This window comes from Castor canadensis, chromosome X (genome assembly GCF_047511655.1).
Source record: "Castor canadensis chromosome X, mCasCan1.hap1v2, whole genome shotgun sequence".
NCBI classification, from domain to species: domain Eukaryota; kingdom Metazoa; phylum Chordata; class Mammalia; order Rodentia; family Castoridae; genus Castor; species Castor canadensis.
In genome coordinates this window covers 36,351,864-36,369,354 of record NC_133405.1, presented here as the reverse complement: position 1 = coordinate 36,369,354, position 17,491 = coordinate 36,351,864, and the positions used below count along the sequence as shown (strand labels likewise).

The 17,491-nt window shown below is 37.8% G+C and overlaps 1 protein-coding gene across 1 annotated transcript in view; it reads left to right on the top strand.

The window, feature by feature from the left end:
• Il13ra1 (interleukin 13 receptor subunit alpha 1) overlaps positions 1–17,491 on the top strand; it is a 53,716-nt gene that overhangs the window by 14,081 nt on the left and 22,144 nt on the right. Inside the window, exons 2-6 of the mRNA XM_020181661.2 lie at positions 16–155; positions 4,931–5,069; positions 6,183–6,303; positions 12,495–12,682; positions 14,785–14,936. Of these exons, the coding sequence (XP_020037250.1) occupies positions 16–155; positions 4,931–5,069; positions 6,183–6,303; positions 12,495–12,682; positions 14,785–14,936 (740 nt within the window). The remainder of the gene's footprint in view (positions 1–15; positions 156–4,930; positions 5,070–6,182; positions 6,304–12,494; positions 12,683–14,784; positions 14,937–17,491) is intronic.

Genomic DNA, 17,491 nt, shown 5'->3' with positions numbered 1-17,491 from the left:
GCTTGATTTGAACAGAAATTCAGCCACCTGTGACAAATTTGAGTGTCTCTGTGGAAAACCTCTGCACAGTAATATGGACATGGAGTCCTCCTGAGGGAGCTAGTCCAAATTGTAGTCTCAGGTATTTTAGCCACTTTGGTGACAAACAGGATAAGGTAAGTTTTCTAGAACATATGATATTGGTGGGGGTAAATTAAACACTATGAATTGGAGCCAAAAATGAGCCAAATTCTAAATCTTACATCAAAGTAGAAATTTTATTTTGGATTATGTCCAAATTTCATTCGGGGAAAATTGTAGAAACACCTATTAACAGAGCTGAACATTTAAAAATATTTGCCAAGTATTTGATAATTAAGTGTATTTGAGATTGCTTTGATAGGAAATACTGGATATCTTTTATCTGTTAGACACCCAGTAATAATCATGTTATTAAAATTTGTTCCTGTGTTCCTGCTTATAGCTATATCACCTGTATCTATATAATACTCTCAATTTGCACATTTACCATCTTGCCAATCACAAATATGGACAGAGTGCAAGAACTATGTGGTCTAAAAGTAAATGGCCATATAGAAAGTGAAAAAAAAAAGATGTTGGTGGCACGTGGGTTTGAGCAGGTTTCCTGATGTCTGAGAAAAAAATGAAACTTTAAACCTTTCCAGTCAAATGTAGTCGGCTAATGTAAATAAATATCTTTTGACAGAATTAGATAATTTATGATAATGTCATTCAACTGTTTTGTACCTAATTTCCATATATATGTAGGGGTAGCAGTGTTTGGGATAGAATTTGTTCAGGACTTTGGGGAGGCAGAATGTGAAGCTATTATTAGTGACAGGAGTTTAGAATAGTGAATTAGAAAATCACCAACAGCTTTGGTGGCAAGAAGAACTCAGGTGAACTGAGTTCTAGTTGATTAGTTGGTATATCACTCTTAGTTGGCTCATTGGCTGAGGTAAATGACTTAACCTCTTCGATCCTTAGTGTCCTTTTATGTAGAATGAGCCCCCCTCACTTCCCTGGCTTGCTGGCACACAAAAAATAATGTATATGCAAGTTTAATAGTGAGACTGGAGCAGACTCCTCCTCAGAGGGAAATTTGCTAATCTGCTTCCCTCTCGCCTGCCTTCCCTGCTGAGGTGTTAATTATGCCTTAGGTGTTAATTGATAACAAATTCAGGCTTTTTTGGAAGCATTTGCATTTCAAAATAGGTCCTTTAATAGACTAGAAGCCTGAAACTCAAGTTCCCCTTTAGGTACTGTTGGCTTCCTCTTGTTCCTAGGGAAGGGCCTTAGGTTCTTTGGAGTCTTAGTGCTAATTTCTGGCAGATCAGCCTTGAAAATTTCAGGAAAACTAAGGAGACTTAAGTACCTTTGGGCATAAATCCACTAGTTACCTAAGTACTTAATTGAAAGCCTGAGCAGAGGTCACCTTTCAGGTCTCTTTTCATTAGCCTGTCAGGGATGCCAGGTGTGCAGGCATGCTGATATTCTAGCCCAGAAAGGTGCTAATTCTTCAGTATACTTACAGAAATTTAGACCTAAACTTAGACTTAATTGCAGTGAGGAGGCAGTGCAATAGGGTTTGAAAATTTGTCTTTTCCCCTTTTAAGCTGTCTGACCTTGGGCAAGTCTCAGCCTCCATTTTCTTGCTTTCAAAATGTGGGACAGTGTGGAGGGCCATGATAGTACCTACTTCATATGGATGGCACATGCATTAAAGAAGAGGTTTGTAATGAACCTGACATAGTTGCGCTCAAGTAATTGTTAGCTGCTGTTATTAGTAGTACTGCTAGGTTGAAACATATGAAATTGCCGATATTATAGGACCAAATGGTTAAAAGTTGTCAGTATTATATGGTTCAGTCTAATATTATTGTTTAATCTTGTTCCCTCCATTTTTCCCCTGAGACCAGATGGAAACCATAGTGTGATCTCTGCCTAAGTCCTGTGCATTTGATAGGGTTGATGGCTGTCAATCCCACAGTAGTGATAAATGCAGATTATTCCTTCCAATTGGTGATGAGAGATTTCCTGTCTGGAACTACCAGAGTATACCATCTTGAGGTTGAAAACTACTGGCAGGAGTGATTTTTCCTCTCCTCTTTCTGTACTTTGGATGCAGCATTAACGTCATAGGCAAAAACGGGGCTTTATATACCCCTAAAGCATATTGAGCTGTGGCATTGTGATGGTTTGTACAGGTTAGGGGGCTTATGCAAACAAGTACTAATGGTCCCAAGTTGCTAAATGAGATAAACTCTGGACATTATTTTCAGTCTTCATATGAGAGGCTCATCAAAATGAGAGACAGGAATTTACAGATGACTTTTTAAAAGGTTAAGATTAACTTCAATTGCTGCCCTCCACCATTGCTTCATCAATGTCTGTTAGTTCCCCAATCTGGCAAGTGGAAGAAGGATCTGGCATCAGATTTTAGGTAACTTTCATCACTAAGAGATAGGGAAGTCCCACTGGATGGATTAATCACAATGCCTTTCACCCCAGGCATACAGAGAGGCAGAAGCTGAAGCTGATTTCCCCTCTTTCTGAGAAAGGAATTCTGGAGTTAGGAAAGGTGTGATGAGCCAAGTGAACATTGGTCCCCAGAGGGAGGGATAAGTTCAGGACTGTGGCCTTGGTTTTGATAAAATTTCATAGGAGGCAGATTCCCTAAGGGGTGGAGAATAATATCATTACAGCAGCTACCAGTGGCATGATTCACCAAAGCCAAAAGTCATATGGGAGCAATCACATACAACTCATCAAGATCTCCTGGGAGGAATTTAGTTCCTTGTCTGACAGAGGTATGCTTGACTTGGCAATCATTGATATAACCAGAGTTCTTTCTTTATTCATATCAATTTAATATTATTTACCTAAAATTTAGAAAGATGTTTTTAATTATTATTTTTAATCTTTTATCTTAGTCTCTTTTTAAGTTATTTTTAGGCATATGAATAATATGCCTAAGAGGTAAGATTCAGCTTTAGCTAGTAAAGAATTTTTTAATTTAAAAATTCCATTATAATAAAAATCTTTGTGTGATAAAATTCCTCAGCTTTCCAACTGGTTTTCCATGCCAATTCTAATTTATGGTCATAAAAACTTTTGTGGTCCTGGAGATCAAACTCAGAGCCTCACACTTACTAGACCAGCAAGTGCTGCTCTACTCCTGAGATAACACCCTCAGTCCTAATTTATGGTTTTATGTCAGTACATTTTCCCATGGTGTCCTCAGAGGGCAAATGCAGCTCCAAACAAAAATTATTAAGGATTCTTGGGTCAGTGTGACTCATTCAGGGATATGTAGAACTTGTGCTGAAGTACAAGCATGAAGTTGGTGAAATTTGCATTCGAAGCCTTCCTGCCACCATCACCATGATCCTGGGGATTGGTCTGCAGCTTCACAGGCTCAGAAATCTCAGTCCCTCAGTATACAGTCATCTCTCAGGAGCCAATCATTTCTTTGTTGTGAAAAACTAAATTGGTGAAGCATTCCTGGAAGACTTCTGTCAGCCAGGTAGGTTACATCCCTGTAGGCAGAACCTATATGGGAAGCCCAGTAATAAAGTAGGTTTCTTGGCAAGGAATCAAGAATTCATTGTGAAAATGTCCTTGACTAAGAATAGCTGGAGGCTCCTCTGAGGATAACCAGAGCTTTGCTTTGTCCACGTGGCTTAAATCACCAACTCTTTTCTCCCAGCCAGAATTTGATTGAAAATACTTCCTTTTCCTATTCTTCCAGGCTGACCAACTCTCGTCTCGAGTCCTGTGTTCACTGGGCCTAAGAACTATTCTGTCTCTATAAAGTGATTTTTTTCTTTATGCTCTGGTTTTCATTGTTGCTTTGCCAGCTACTTCTCAAAGGGTATACTTATGTCCTGATTTCGGAGGTATCTCAAAGTTGCCCTCATGCTCAGCTGGCATCATGCATGTGAAATGTCAGGATAGCTGCTTGGGATGTTAGATAGAGCTAACTGTGACCAATTTCCCCCTTCACCGCCATCAGAACATTATGGAAGGAAATACCACCTGAAACTTGAATCCGGAACTATTGCAAAACAGGAAGTGCTCTCCTTGGAGCTCTGATTAAAAGTGGCTCCATTCTTAATTACTCAACTCTTTCACTTCTGGAAATGTTAATTTCCTAGAGATCCCTTTAACCAAATTATTCTAATCATAATCAGATTTGTGATTTACATCTTTACAATGTCTATAAGTTGGCTTTCTGTACTTGTACAGAGCTTATCTACTTTTCAGTATAAGAATGTATATACTAAGTGCATATAGCAACCCTTGAAACTTACATACTGATAAAGATGGTCAAAATGTCAAGCAGTACAGAAAGGTATTTGATGAAAAGTCTCTCTATGGCCTGACTCAGTCCCCAGATGTAAACCAAGATTACTGCAGTTTAAAATAATCCTTTTTACCGTAATGTTGATAGTATGCTAGATGTGCTTGGCATTGAATTTTGATAATCATATGGTGTTTGCTTTTAAATTGCTTTTAGACAGTTGATATGCTATCATAGTAGGATTATAAGTAAATTTCATGAAGTTCATACATTTAAAATGTGGAAACTTATTTTTTATTTACACTAGGGTTTCTCATTGGTGGCACTACTACCATTTGGTACAGGATAATTCTTTTGAAGGAGGAAGGTGGGCTGTGCTGCACTTCATAGCATGCTTAGTATCATCCCTGTCCTGTACCCTATAGATGCCAGTAGTGTCCCCTTTCAAGTTACAACAACCAAAATGGCCTTAGACATTACTGAGTGTTTTCAGGAATGGCAGGGAGTAAAATAACCCCCAGTTGAGAACTTAGCATTTTTAACACATTTGGGCATACAATACTTTATTATTTAATTGTGTTTTGGTGTGTTTGCTACAGCATTGTCTTCTTAATTTTCTAACCTCAGCAAATTGCTCCAGAAACTCATCGTTCAAAGGAAGTACCCCTAAATGAGAGGATCTGTCTGCAAGTGGGGTCCCAGTGTAGCACCAATGAAAGTGAGAAGCCTAGCATTTTGGTGGAAAAGTGCATCTCACCCCCTGAAGGTAACAACTGAAAGCACTGTCTCTTGGTACTTAGAGAGTAAATCCAAATGTTCCACATGCTTATGCTTATTGTTCATTATTTCATTGGATTCTCAGACCTTCACTGAGTCTGACAAGTACCCGGCATGGTACTAGATTTTAATAAACGTGAAGATATCTCTGCCTTTGAGGGGCTCTCAGACAACTTCAATAATGATGCCCAGTTGTTATAGTGCTTTATTTTATAATTATTTGAAAAATGACACATCTCTAGTAAATTGAGCGCCACAAGCTTATGTGAATTGAGTAAGGTATATACTATTATCCTGATCTGTTTTATGAGGAAAAAATGTACTTTGTGACTTCTTTAGGTCCTCTGATTCAGTGCTTTTAAGAAAACCATGATAACTATAGTGGTTTTATAAAGATAGGGATTTCAAGTCAGAAAGATTTCAGGCATGGCATGATGGCACATGTCTATAGTCTCAGCTAATCAGAAAGCTGAAACAAGAAGATTGCTTGAGCCCAGGAGTTTGGGGCCAGCCTGGTAAACGTAATGAAACCCTGACTGAAACAAACAAACAAAAAAAATCAAGGGGAAAGATTTTAGGGCTCCTAAGTCACAACATACAACAAGTAACTACTAAGACTTTATGCTTCAGGAAAATTTCCAGAATTATTGCTTCAGGAAGTGTTGTTAACTTTTTTATAAATAAGATGTGTCAGTACTAATGAAAAGATAGGGAAGTAACTTGTACCTTGATAAAAGTTTTTTTTTTAAATAGGGGTTGTTTGTGTTTCTGCATTCATTTAGGAATTTTGGAGTTATTGCCTATGGTTGAAATATTATTTGACCTTTAACCTCTCTCTCTAGTTAGAGGTAAATGAGGGGCCTTCAGAAATAGCAAAGCTATTTTCTACATATCAGGAGGTGAGAGAGAAGGTTGTGAACAAATTTAGATTTGGGTTTTTGCCATCCTGGGTGACTTCTAGGTAAAATGGGTGAGAGAGTAGGGATTAGCTTTTTGGTAAAGCAGCCCAAAATGCCCTCGCCATCCCCCAGGCCACAGAGCCATTGGCTAGTTTGTGTTATAAGACAAGAAGGGTCCTAAAGCTCTTGCCTGGATATTCTAGGTGACCCTGAATCTGCTGTGACTGAGCTCCAGTGTGTTTGGCACAACCTGAGCTACATGAAGTGTTCTTGGCTCCCTGGAAGGAATACAAGTCCTGACACAAACTATACTCTTTACTATTGGTGAGTATGTATACATGGTAGATTTACTGAAGCAGTGATTGTGTTGGGAGCCTTAGGGTTCAACCTAGATTTTTTTTTAAAGAGTAGCCTTTTCTTGTCATTTGCTCCTCTTCTTTTCCTTTTCTTCTCCTCTCCTTTCCTCTCCCCTCCTCTCCCTCTTTCTTTTTGTGGTGGTGAGGCTATGGGTCTTGTGCATGTTTGGCAAGCACTCTACCACTGAGCTACACCCCTGGCCCCAGGGCAAGAAGACAGGCAATTTGCTTCAATGGAAAGATGCATCTGCTTTGAGTGGAGTGTTTACTTTAAAAATAACTTTCAATTTTTAAATATAGATCCACATGATGTTGCAAAAAATGTATAGGAAGACCTCTGTACCTTTTATCTAGTTTCTCCCAGTGTTAGCATCTTATGAAACTATAATACAATATAAGAACCAGAAAATTGGCATTGGTACAATCCACAATCTTATTCTCATGTCACCAGTTTTAAATGCATGTGTGTGAGTGTGTGTGTGTGTGTGTGTGATTCTATGTAATTTTTCACATGGTTCCATCACTATAAAGATCTTTCCAGTTGTCCTTGTATAGCCACATCGAACTTCCTGCACCCCTTTTCTTTGGCATTCCTCTCTCCCAAGTCTCTAACCTCTGGCAACTACTAAGCTGTTTTCCACCTCTATAATTTTGTCATTTCAAGAATGTTACTGGAATAGAATCCTACATTATATACCACACAATACTGGCTTTTTTATGCAGCATAATGCCCTTACAAGCCATACAAGTATTTATACATATCAAGAGGTCATTCCTTTTTGTTGCTGAGTAGTATACCATAATATGAATGTACCTGTTTATTTAACTACTCATTCACTGAAGGACATCTCAGTTATTTCCAGTTTGTCACTATGATGAAAACTGCTATAAATATTCACATACAGGTTTTTATGTAAGCATGACTATTCATTTTTCTGGACTAAATGCACAAGAGTGCAGTTACTGAGTTATATGGTAATTGAATATTCAGTTTTATTTTTAAAACTGCCAAACTATTTTCTAGAACAGTTGGATCATCTTGCATTCCTGCCCACAATGTATGAGTTTGTGGTATCTAGTTTTAAAAAGAAAAATTATATGGTTCCATGAGTAGTTTAGCTTCTCACAAAATAATTTTGATATTTGATGCTTTGGTATTTGATATTTGTGACTATATCAGATATAAACTGTTAAATTTCTAAATTAGTCTTTAATTATTCCTTTTCCTTTAGAATTCCTTCAGAATAAACTCCCTAGAATTATTAGCAATAAAACAAGGAAGAAAGGCCCAGGTGATTCCAATTTAATTCAGTAAACTTTTATTTGGCACACATTGTGGATAAAACACTGAATAGGCAGCAGGCAAGAAACTTGTATCCTTGCTCCTAAAGCTTAAAACATAGAAAGGGAAATAGTGGCCAATACAGTTAGCTATGTTAAAATGTGGCAGTAAATGCTGAAGGCTCGTGTAAGTATAGAAAGACTCTTAGGAGGGTCCAGTGGACTGTGGGGTGTGGAGGGGAATCTTGGAAGCTGTAAAGAGGAGACTGACTGCACAGATGGGGAGTTTCTCAGAGACTGAGAATGTTTTGAGGAATGGGATTTTTTTTTTAAAAAAGCAGCTTTATTTACTCTTTCTAAAGGCCCTGAAAGCCTATAGATGCACTGACCACTTTTTAAATTGACGTATAATATTCATACATATTTAAGGATAAAATATAATTTGATGCATGTATATAATGTGTAGTGATCAAGTGAAGGTAATTAACATTTCCATCTCCTCAGTATTATCATTTCTATGCATTCAAACTCTTCTCCTCTACTTATTTTGAAATATATAATTATTTGTGGTAGACTTTAGCACCCTATTGCACTGCAGACATTAGAACTATTTCCCACACACCCGTTACTGTATTTTGTTACCCATTATCCCCCTCTCTGTTCAGAAATATGGATATTGAGTCAGTGTGGTAGCAGGATAGAGAAGGGGAGATCTGTCCTTGGCAATCTGCCTTTCACATGGTTTTGTCCCCCTCATTATTGTTTGTTAAAATGGCTATGAGAGAATGGGGTGTGTGGGGCTGTGTCTAGGCCTACAGGATAAGCATGACCTTTTATCCTGGAATGTCAAGCTGGGGATACAGCTCAGTGGTGGAGTGCCTGCCTAGCATGCATGAAGTCCTGGATTCCATCCCCAATACCTCAAAATAAAATCATCCTGGGGCTAGAGGCATTGCTCAAGTGGTAGCACGCCTGCCTACAATGCATGAGGCCCTGAGTTCAGCCCTAGTACCACAAAAAAAAAATCTTGGAGTGCCCATTTTGCTTGATGATTTGATAAAAAGTATTTTCAGCATATTAAAACACTCATGCCTGTATCCTGAAATAGAATGCAAAATACCCCACAGATTTGTTTTCATTTAAGTTAATTTTTAACTGATACATTCGTAAAAATATAAAAACTACATAAATATTTGGAGTACCACGTGATATTTCAATACATATTTACAGTGCATAGTGTTTGAGTCAGGTTGAACATATTTCTCTCCTGAAATCACATAAATTTTTGAATGAAAACCTCCAAAGTGGCCTGGGGCTCATATTCACTCTCCTTCCCAGTGAGAAGGAAGGTCCTCCTGATGAAGTTGAAAATGCTATAGGTGAAGCAAAATGGGACTGAGATTGTATGGTTCCTTTTGGAAGTTTGTTTCCCCCTGCCCCATGTAAAAAATTCTCTTTTGAGGTTTTATAGTTTTACTTGCTGACTTTTGGTACCTAGTTTTCTCCTTTTCTTAAAACCCTTAGTGGCTTCATGATAAAATCCAAAGTCTTCAATATGACAGACAAAGCCACTTATGACCTGGACTCTGTCATCAGAACTTCTTTCAGTTCCTCAAACTGACTCTTCAAACATTCAGAAACCAATGACACTCAACTGAATGTTCACACAGAATAGTGGGGAACATTCTGCCTCCTCTCACAGCCATGCCTTAGCCTTTCACCCAATGTCTCCTATTTGTCCTCAGCTCAGCTCAGATGCTCTTTCCTCTCCAGAAATCCTTCCATGACCTTTCAAGTCTGGAGACATGCCCTCTGGTCATGTCCCACGGCATGTTGTACTTTTGCGTGTTACAGTATTCAGTACATTGTGTTGTCATTTCCTGTTTATTTGGTGGTAGCCCACCACAGACTGCAGTCTCCTTTGAGAGCAGGGGCTGTGTTTTGTTTCTCCTGGTACCTGACACATGGTAGTGTTCCGTAAATCAGTCATAAAATATTTGGTAGATCCAAAGCTAGAGAACATTCGGGGTTGGGATGAGGAATTGGGATGTATAAGCAACTCAGGAGATTATAGTTTAGAAATCAAAAGGGAGAAGTCTTCTGGTTCCTGAAGACTTGCTAGCAAAGAAGGCAAACAAAGAACTAAGCTTTCTTCCTTACTAGCAATGTGATTTGGGGCAAGTCTCTTCTCTCTGGGTCTCAGTTTTATAATCTGTGAAATGGGGATAGTGATAATAAGAGCCTATTTCTTAAGGCTGTTGTGAGGGTTGTTATATAGAAAAGTGTTTGGACCCATGCTAACTGCCAGCATGTATGCAGTAATGATTGTCAATACGTGATGACTGTCATTATTGACTCCCTTGCAGATAAAGTCAGCACCCGGTGCTGGCCGCTTCTCCCACTGCACAGAATTGCCTACTCCTCCTTCCAGGCACTCCCCTAGATAGGTCCTTTCCAATCAAAATCACAAAAGCAGGGAGTCAAGACAGCTTTCATTAACAAACACCCAGAAATGGTTTAGTTACTAGAATAAATTATATCACAGAAAATGTGTACTCATTTTTTAAAATTCAAAATACTTATTTTGAAGCCCTGTGGTGGTAACTTGTGTCCCTGCAGGGATAGTCTGGCAATGAAAGGAGCCTGACTTGAATGCTACAGACTAGCCAGGGCCATGAATTTTAGGGAATTTTTCTGTTACATTAATCACCTCCAGAGTTGGGAAAATAGTCATCGTTTGTTCATTTCTTCTTCATGTCTGCAGTGTAGTTGTACAGAGGAATTCAGCTTGTGAATTTTAACTTTCTACATTAGATTTTTCATGTATGTAATCTTTCACAAGAAGTTCAAAAAGGCTGTCCAAAACCAGTATTTTGACTTTGATTATTTCTAATTTACAACAAAATTGTTTAAAATTTTCGAATACGGGCTCCATGAATACATATGAGATATTCAGGGTACAAAAATGAAAGAAGGATCTACAAGATTGCCCATTAGAGGACTTCCTTTCATTATTTTTTAAATGAATTTTATACTTAGTTCTCTTTAGTTATGTAAGAAAAGTGTCTTTAGTGTTTTTAGTTTATGTTTCTGGCCATGAGTGGAAAGCATTCCAGGACTGTCTGATCCTAAAAGTCATGACAGTAACTTAGTTTTAAAAGTTTTTTTTTCATAAAAACACAGACCTGCATCTAGGATAAAAAGGTTTTTTACTGTCTCTTGAAAGACAAGAACATTTTCTTTCTTTCTTTCTTTTTTTTTTTTTTTGGTGGTACTTGGGTTTGAACTCAAGGCTTCCCTCTTGCAAGGCAAATACTTTACTACTTGAGCCACTCCACCAGCCCTTTTTTTGTGATGGGTTTTTTTGAGATAGAGTCTCATGAGCTATTTGTGCAGGCTGGCTTTAAACCATGATTCTCCTGATCTCTGCCTCCTGAGTAGCTAGGATTACAGGCGTGAGCCACTGGCACCCCGCAGAACATTTTCGATATTGAAGCATTTCTTTGCACAATTTCTATACTAGTAAATACATTAAATATTTTTAAAAAGTGATTTGCAGGACTGGGGCCATGGCTTAAGTAGTTAGAAACCTGACTTCAATCCCCAACACCATAAAAAAAAAACTAATGTGCAGCAGAATTCCCTGGAGAATTTCCACTGGAATGCTAATTCCTAGACCCACAGCAAACCTTCTAAGTCACATTCTCTAGAAGAAGGTTTAATCAGCATTTTAAATTGCTACAGATGATTTTGAGGTCACATGTCAAGGATTTGGGACTCTTCACTCTTGTTTCATTTTTTTAAGAAATTATCTTCCTTTTCTGTAGAACCTTTGCACAACTCCCATTGTGGGTAATGATGTAAGGCTTGACTCTGTGTCCTCTGTTACTGAAAAACAGAATTCTCTGATAGCCAAGGCAAAAAAAAAATGCAATGAGCACATTCTGTCTTTCTATACTGGGCTAGGTGCTGATGATCATTGGGGAAGGTATATGTAGAAGTGAAATAGGAAGTAAGATTCCAGTAGTATTCCTTATGGAAGACATTGAAAGCCACATGAGGGAGTAGAATACTCAGAAAACCATTGTGTTCTGGAACATTGATCTGGCAGTAATCAGAGGGCACTAATAATGAATGTCAGGGAAGTCAATCTGGCAAAGACATGAAGCGTGAAGCAATGAGATCATGAATTGGGGTGTGAACAATGGAAATATCACAGAAGATGAGACTCTAAGAAGCTTTGCAAACATAATTTGGTGATAGAATATAAGGAAAGGAGGAAAAAATGGTAATTTAAAAACATCTAAGGTGCCTAGGGGAAATGAGCTCTGAATGAAGAAAATGGGAAAGCTAGAAGAAAAGGCAGTTAAGGGAGGGCACACGATATATTCTGGATACTGACTGAGCAAGAGGGGAACTCTTTCAAACTGCTCAGCAGTTAGGTAAAAGGTCAGGATTGGGAATCCACAGATACAAATTGTAGTACAGTGACAAGAGTGAAAAACTGGATTGAGTGAATTAGAAATAGAGAAGAATGTGATTATGACCCCCTTGAGAAGAAGGAGAAGAACAAGCCAAGAAAAGGGGACCAGAGTGGAGCCATGGGACTCAGTATGTAGGCATTTTCAAGAAGTGTAAAACTTCTCTTCTTGGCTCAGAATGTCTACCCTCATATAGAAGGTCAGGACTCTTGTAATGTCCATGGCTATCAGCAAAGGTCTTTCCTTCTTGAATAAGAAGTGAACCACATTATAAAATAGGGTTTAAAAAGTCTATCACGCTATCATGCCTTATTGAGCATATTGATTTTCATGGACATCTCTTTCAGTCATTAAAAAATTTCTCCTTTTTTCAAAATAATGCATTTTAATCTTATAGGCACAGCAGCCTAGGAAAAATTCTTCAATGTGAAAACATCTATAGAGAAGGCCAACACATTGCTTGTTCCTTTGATCTGACTAAAGTGAAGGATTCCAGTTTTGAACAGCACAGTGTCCAAATAATGGTCAAGGATAATGCCGGAAAAATTAGGCCATCCTTCAATATAGTGCCTTTAACTTCCCGTGGTAAGTTTTAGAAGCCCTCTGTGACAGTGTGGATAAAAGTATGTTATATCTTTTGAATAATCAATACAAACAATTTTTAAACAATGGTAATTTTAATCTTGAGATCCTCCTGAAACAAGCAACTGCACTCATGTAGATCATTCTTTGATAGATCCTTTTTTAAAGAAGCAAGTTTGAGAATTCTGTTTATTGAGTACATGTGCTGGATGCTTTATCCTTGTTTACTTAGGAGTAGGCTGAGGCTTAGCACAATTAGTTATAGAACCAAAATTGGAACCCAGGTAGTCTGACTCTAAGACCTAGTCTCTTTTTACTTTGATACTTGAGAGGATAATGCTCAGATGATCATATATTTCCTGAATAATCTTTCTCTTAGTTAGAAAAAAGTTTAGATTGAAGGTGGTATAATCAGGGATGATATTTGATTTTTTTTTATGTTGGAGATTAAACCTACGCCCTCACAAATGCTAGGCACAGACTGTACCACTGACCTCCACCTCTACCTCCATATTCAAATATTTGACAGTCTGTGTGACATAGGCTCTTAACAGTCAGAACAACCAGGATAGCCGTATCTGGGTGGACTAGCTGAGTGTTGGCCTATTAGAGGCCTCAACTTGAACACCAAATATTTGGTTGAAGTCCTAGTTCTTCCTTTGGACAAGACATATAAACATTCTTCAAGTGAAGTGTTTCCTTATCTGCAAAGTGGAGTATGTAGCCCTTTTTGAGTTCAGAATTGTCATAAGATGCAAATAATAGAATGTGTATAAAAAGCATTTTGTAAATCTCTAAAGCAAAATACCATCGGCATACTGGTTTATTTGTTATAATATCCTTATAGGGAGCTCAGATTATGGCTAAATGCATACAGATGATTTATACACAAAGAGCCATCATTTGACAAAGGCTTCCAGGTCTGTGAGCAGAATATTATATACTACCCCTTCCATGGAAGTAAATTCCAAGAGGGGACCAAAGGTAACATAATTTGTAGGCCAGAGGAATGAGCCTACATGTGGTAGGCTGAAGCAAAGCCTTCTTTGTTTCTACTTGTTGTTTGGCAGTTTATCCTAAATACAGTTTTAAGGCTTATTTTTCTGGAATTAATGGTTACATAAAGGGCAATCCGTCTCAGTCAGAAGATGACATCCACAAGTTGTTTTCTGTTAATTATCCATTATCTTCTGTTGCTTGATCTTATGTATAGTTGACTCCTGCAAAAATAAATCTGACTGGCTAATTCTTTTTTAAAAATATTTTATTCTTTTTGTAGTACTGGGATTTGAACTCAGGGTCTTGCACTTGCTAGGCAGGTGCTCTACCACTTGAGCCACACCCCCAGCTAAATATTTTATTTTTATTTGTGGTTATAATCAGATAATATTAAGTTTACCATAATTATTTTAAGTATACAATTTAGTAATGTTAAATATATTTACATTGTTGTATACCAGCTCTCTAGGACTTTTTCATTTTGTAAAACTGAAACTACGCCCATTAAACATTAATTCCCTCTTCTCCTCAGCCCTAGGCAACCACCTTTTTACTTTCTGTTCCTATGAATTTGACTACTTTGGATACCTCATATGAGTAGAATCATACAGCATTTGTCTTCTTGTGACTAGCTTATTTCACTTAACATGTCTTTGAGACACATCCATGTCAGAGCATGGGGTGGAGACTAGGACAATGTTTTAATTGTGGTGTTGGATTGGCATGAGTGAGAGACAGAAACCCCTTTTACCTGATACTTTGTTACCCATCAGGTAGAAGCACATCTGAATCCAAGCACTTCTTTCCTTTATTCTCTATGTTGCAGCTAGATGTCCTGATTACAGCCCGGCCATTTTTAACCAGATGCATGTCAGAGTTCACATTATCAACACACCCACAAAGATGTTCCTTAAATCTACTTTACTAGGCAGCTTTAAATAAATTTTCCCACTGATTGTGGCTACTCAGAAATTCTAAAACCATGTATTGGATCGTTTAATGCCATTAAAAGCCATCAGTCCTATTTTGATTTAACTTTGTGAACCTTTATTATCCATTTTATAATCAAACTTTTGAAAGCTAATTTTCTTTCTTCTGTCTTTCAGTGAAACCAGATCCTCCACATATTAAAACTCTCTTCTTCAAAAATGGTGTCTTATATGTACAATGGAAGAATCCACCAAATTTTATTAGCAGGTGCTTATCTTATGAAGTAGAAGTCAATAACAGCCAAACTGAGACACATGGTATTTTCTATGTAAGTTTTGTTTTTTTTTTGAGATCATTTTTTTTCTTTGGGTATTTTTCTTTTCCTAGAATTTTTTACACTGAAATATCAATGAAATGTAGCTCTTACAATTGTCACCAGGTAATAATGGCAATGAAACTTTTTGTTTGAAATAGGGCATAGTAGAAGTTTAAGGGTCTATTGACTGCAACATTCAGCTATCCATTAATTCACTTGCCCAACAAATTTTTATTAAATGACTATCATATGCCAGACTCTGTTTTATGTGCTGGGGATAAGCTGGTGAACATGACACCTGATAAACAAGTTAATATGTGAGTGAGCTTACATATTAAAAAATAAGTATGTAAATGAGCAAGCTATTTCAGAGCATGAGTATTATGAAGAAGATAAAATAGGGCAAAGTAACAGGGTGACTAGGAAGGTCTGAGGAAATAATAGGTAGAGAAGTCATCCAAAGTAATGACATTTGAGAGGAGACTAGAATGCTGAATAGGAGGTAGCTGTGTGAAGGTCTGTGGCTAGAGGGATAGCAGATACAAAGATAAGGCAAGACTGACCTTGACATGTGTAAGAAAACAAAAAGGAGGCTGGCGTGGCCTCCTTTTAGTTATAGTAGGAAAGATTCCGAAGCAGTAGTAGAGATCAGATCATGTAGTGTCCTATAAGGTGATTCCATTTTCTTGGACTTTGTGGCAAGGAGCGTAGTTAAATTTGAGTAGTCAGTATTGCTTGAATTATGTACATGTATGCCATTCAGATTCTAATACAAAACTAAAAGGTCCCTGTAGGTTTGCCACCAGAATGTAGATTAACCTCAGGGTCCCATTGTTACATTTAGAGTAGAAGTCACAAATTAAGGTCTTACACATATTTGTTTGGACCACAAAGTGGGAGTTTCTTTGCTTATAAAAATTTGATTTTTTTTTGCCCGCATTTAAAATCATGCTACCCTAGGAATATATTTCCATAGGTGGTGCTTCAAGACCACAAGGACTGCACCACTCATTTGTTTGCTACCTGCCTGGGCCCTTTTTGCTTTCAAGTTTTAGAGGCTAGATGCAAATTGTTTTATATTGGCTTTTAAAGGAGCCCAGCATCTTGCACAGGGCAAAAGCAGTGAGTAGGGGGTGATGCGTGGCTTTATGACAAAGTGGGTTATAAGAAAGCTGAAATATGCTTGATTATTCCAGCCTTTGCTCCTCCCTAGTGCTTCTTTGAGACATGTGGTACATGCATTAACTTAATATGTCCTGTTATTTAAAACCTGGTCACATGTATGCCTTTTCTCTCCACTGGAAATATAAACTACAGTAGGGAGGAGTCAGGTTGTGTCGATTTTGTACAGCTTACATGTACTGAATGATTACTATACACCAGGTACATTAGTAAGTACTGTGTCTGAATCACCTCATTTAGAGCTCACACTAACACTAAAGATCTATATCCTGTTATTTGGTCACCATTTTACAAATGAGAAATCTTAGTTAGGCCTAAGGCCACATTTCTCGTAAGGAAGATTTAAGCAAAGTTCTTACTCCAAAGGTTGTATTCTTAACCACTGGAGACAAACTTAATACTTCCTCTTAATAGTAATAGTTATCATTTGCTAAATGTTTAGAAATAGATATTATTATAACCTTCATCTTTTCGAAAAACCAAGGCTCAGAGGGATTAAATAACTTTTTAAAATTTTTATTTTTTGGCAATACTGGGGTTTAAATCAGGGTTTCGTGTTTACTAGACAAACACTCTTCCACTTGAGCCATGCCCTCATCCCTTTTTTTTGCTTTAGTTATTTTTCAGATAGAGTCTTGTGCTTTTTGCCCAAGCTGGTCTTGGACCACAATCCTCCTATCTACACCTCCCACATAACTGAGATTAGAGGCACACTCTACCATGCTTGGCTTGTTTGTTGAGATGGGATCTTGTTAACTTTCTGTATGGACTGGCCTTGAATTCTGATCTTCCCAATCTTCACTTCCTGAGTAACTGGAATTAAAGGCATGAGCCACCCTGCCTGGCTTGGTTGGTCTCTGTGCATTGAACTTTGACCAAGATTACTTGGTATAACAACATGTATATTATCATCACTTAATAAAGTCTTGTTAAATTAAATTAGTTTTTAAACTTCTGAGCTAAAGAGAACATATGTACCATGGAAGTTGTCCACCTAAATCAGAACTATAGTCTATTAGGAAGTAACTCTGTTTATATACTTGTTTGATGCTTTCTCCTCACAGATGTTCGCCAGCTGTTTCCTCCCTTAGAATTTCATCAGATCTTGTGTGCTTACTGATTTTGAGCTTTGCTGGTTAGACCCTTTTTTCTTCTTGTAACTAGTTGAGGAATTATTTTGCTTGATGTTACAGCTACGAGGAGGAAGTAAACTGGAACACAAACTGTTACCATCACCCGGGGGCTGTAGTCTGAGGTAGCTCATGACATGAAGTAAGGAAGGACTTGCTTTCTTATCACCCATACCTATAAACTGTCTACTCAGTGTTCTGTGGCCTTGTCTCCTTCCTTTCAGAGGCCTCTGAGTAACTGATACACTATGCATG